The 2,758-nt window shown below is 36.0% G+C and overlaps 1 protein-coding gene across 1 annotated transcript; it reads left to right on the top strand.

Moving 5' to 3' along the window:
- Positions 1-805: 805 nt before the first annotated feature.
- LOC126355759 (chitinase domain-containing protein 1-like) lies at positions 806-2,216 on the top strand. The gene has a single exon (XM_050006161.1). It carries the CDS (start codon positions 890-892, stop codon positions 2,033-2,035), a length of 1,146 nt encoding a protein of 381 aa, XP_049862118.1. The 5' UTR covers positions 806-889; the 3' UTR covers positions 2,036-2,216.
- Positions 2,217-2,758: the final 542 nt, after the last annotated feature.

Below are 2,758 nucleotides of genomic sequence, written 5' to 3'. Positions count from 1 at the left end.
TACATACAACGCTGTACCAACAAGGAAAACACTTATTTGTGTCCAAACAGTATTAAAGACTGTATTGAAGCGCGACATTAAATATTCAGAATAAAATAATGTATATGAATCCAAGCGAGCAACTACTCATTATATGTGCTTATTTTTGTGTGAGAACATTCCTATTGATTTCTTTTCTGTTTCATACACTGTGGAAACCAATAGCCTCGATAAGTTAGAGAGGAAGACCAAGACAATTGTTCAGAATGCAGAAGGAAAGAATGCAAAATTTGACTGGAAAGATACGTTTTTGATGCTGTGTATTAGTGTTAATTCTGTTATCAAATAAAGTTTTCACTTTTTATAAAACTACTGCCTTGTACCTGTAGTAGAAGAAGTAACTGTATAACTTTTTACACTCTGTGCTTTTATCTGTACGATCGTGTGTAGGTGATGCTGGTCATTAGTTGCATTGTGTTTCTGTTGATTACCTGATTTGCAAACAGTCGCATATTTTGTTTAAGGCTGTATGAACAAGGTGTGTCTATTACCGTTTTAAAATACGAGACATGAACAAATAAACTACTACTCCTAGAACCTATTGCATAGCAGGCACGTCTGCCATGCACTCAACGTACATTTGCACTTGCAGAGTATTAATGTAGATGTATAGAATTTGACGTCGTTTGGAAAACTGTGCCTACAAACTTTCAGATTGGCTCCTGTATGCGGCGAAATTTGGATGCATGTGCCAGTTTTTAATGCCTAAGGAAAAGCGGCCTTGTATTTGTTATGTTGGCTACTCTGGTGAGCTTTCATATCTCCCTGCCCCAGGTGTTGAAGTGTTTACGAATGAGAGTAGTGTGTTTAGTTTTGAAAATGTGACTTTATTATTGTAAATATTATTACAATGAAGTGTTTATTATTTCTGTATCTGACTCTGACTGTGGCAGACTGTACATTATCCCGCTCAAATCAAAAAGTTAAAAGTAATCAACTGAAAGCAGCTAAAGGCCCGGTATCAACAAGTGTTTTTGAAAGGGATTTGGTCGTAGAAGACCCGAAACCGAAGTCAGTTCTTTCACAATATCAAGCTTATTATGAGAATACGGAGAAAGTAAACTTTAAAGGCAGGGTATTAGGGTACGTTACCCCATGGAATGGTCATGGATATGACATTGCAAAGATTTTTGGTGCTAAATTTACTTACATTTCGCCGGTGTGGCTTCAGATTCGCAGGAAAGACAAGGCATACGAAGTCACTGGTTTGCACGACGTAGATAAAAACTGGATGAAGGATGTAGTCAAAAGAAAATCAGACCTGAAAATTATTCCACGAATCCTTTTCGATGGGTGGACGCCAGAAGATTATGCATCGTTATTGTCAAGTGAGACAGAGAGAGAGCACTTATGCAAAGTGTTACAAAAGTGTGTAAGGGATTGGAATTTTGATGGGTTGGTCCTGGAAATTTGGAACCAAGCAGCTGGCATTATTCGCCCGGAAACTTTAGTGTATTTGATATTAATACTAGTTAAAAAATTGAAGGAACAAAAGATGCAGATAATTTTGGTTGTCCCACCAACGTCCAGGTCTGGTTTCACTAAGGAGCATTTTGATAAACTAGCCGACATTGTGGACGCATTTTCGCTGATGACCTACGATTACTCAAGTGTGCGAAGACCAGGTCCAAACAGCCCTTTATCGTGGATTCGAGAGTCTGTTGAAACGTTGGTGCCGGAGGCAGATGATCCGAGGAGATCGCTTATACTACTTGGACTGAATTTTTACGGCGCTGCATATACAACAACAGGTGGAGGACCAATCATAAACCATGAATACATCTCTCTGTTGAAACAGTTGCGTGGAAAAATTAAATTTGATGAAGTGTCTGGTGAACATATGTTTGAAGTAAAAACAGACACAGGAAAATATATCGTATTTTACCCCACTCTTTATTCTGTTCATCTAAGACTGAAACTTGCAGAAGAATTGGGAGCTGGTATTTCAATTTGGGAACTTGGTCAAGGCTTGGATTATTTTTATGATTTATTGTGACAACATTTAATGTGTCAAAGGACTGTTTTCCTTTCAAGTTGAATGTTAATGTTGAGATTTGTTTTTGTCATTTCTGCAACTGCAGCCCAAGAAACTACAGCTATCTACAACTGTAAACTTATTGTTCGTTTCTGCTGTTACTTTGTTAATAAACACAGTCAAGATTCTTTTTTTGGAGAAAGTTATACCTAATTATTATAGTTTGTGTACATTCCAATGTGGTTCTTGTTTAATTTGATCTCTTATGCTTGAAAGAGGTGCTGTAGGAATATATCACATCAAACTTTGAATAGTACAATGATTACTGTATTACTACAGATAAAATTATGAAAAGAGTGAAAAACTTCGTAGTGTATGAATGAAAGTATGATATGGGAAAAGTAAAAAAAATTAATGGGTTGAGTTTCACTTTGTGATTGCAAAAATTTCTTTATGCCTCTGGATAGGTTAAATTTAGAATATGTATTTGACTTATAACATTGAGATATCCAATAATTGTTTTAGGTTACACTAGCCATTAATTCAATAAAATGGAGTTGGCTAATGTTTTAATACCAGATGCAGTATGGAAATATTTAAATAAATACTTCAGTAGTTCAAGAAAGAACAGTAGTAGCGTCGCTGTTTTAGAAATCCAAACTGCAGATCGGCTTTTCTGAAATGTTTAGAGATTTCTGTTTACAAGTAAACATTGAATGTTCCATGTTAATGAAGTTTTGTCTC

Source organism: Schistocerca gregaria, chromosome 3 (assembly GCF_023897955.1).
Source record: "Schistocerca gregaria isolate iqSchGreg1 chromosome 3, iqSchGreg1.2, whole genome shotgun sequence".
Lineage (NCBI taxonomy): Eukaryota > Metazoa > Arthropoda > Insecta > Orthoptera > Acrididae > Schistocerca > Schistocerca gregaria.
Note: the sequence above shows the minus strand (reverse complement) of the source record. Positions and strands in the feature narration are given on the sequence as shown.

Bases quoted from the DNA above. Each gene is read 5' to 3' on its own strand.
- LOC126355759 (XM_050006161.1), top strand. From the start codon at position 890: ATGAAGTGTTTATTATTTCTGTATCTGACTCTGACTGTGGCAGACTGT.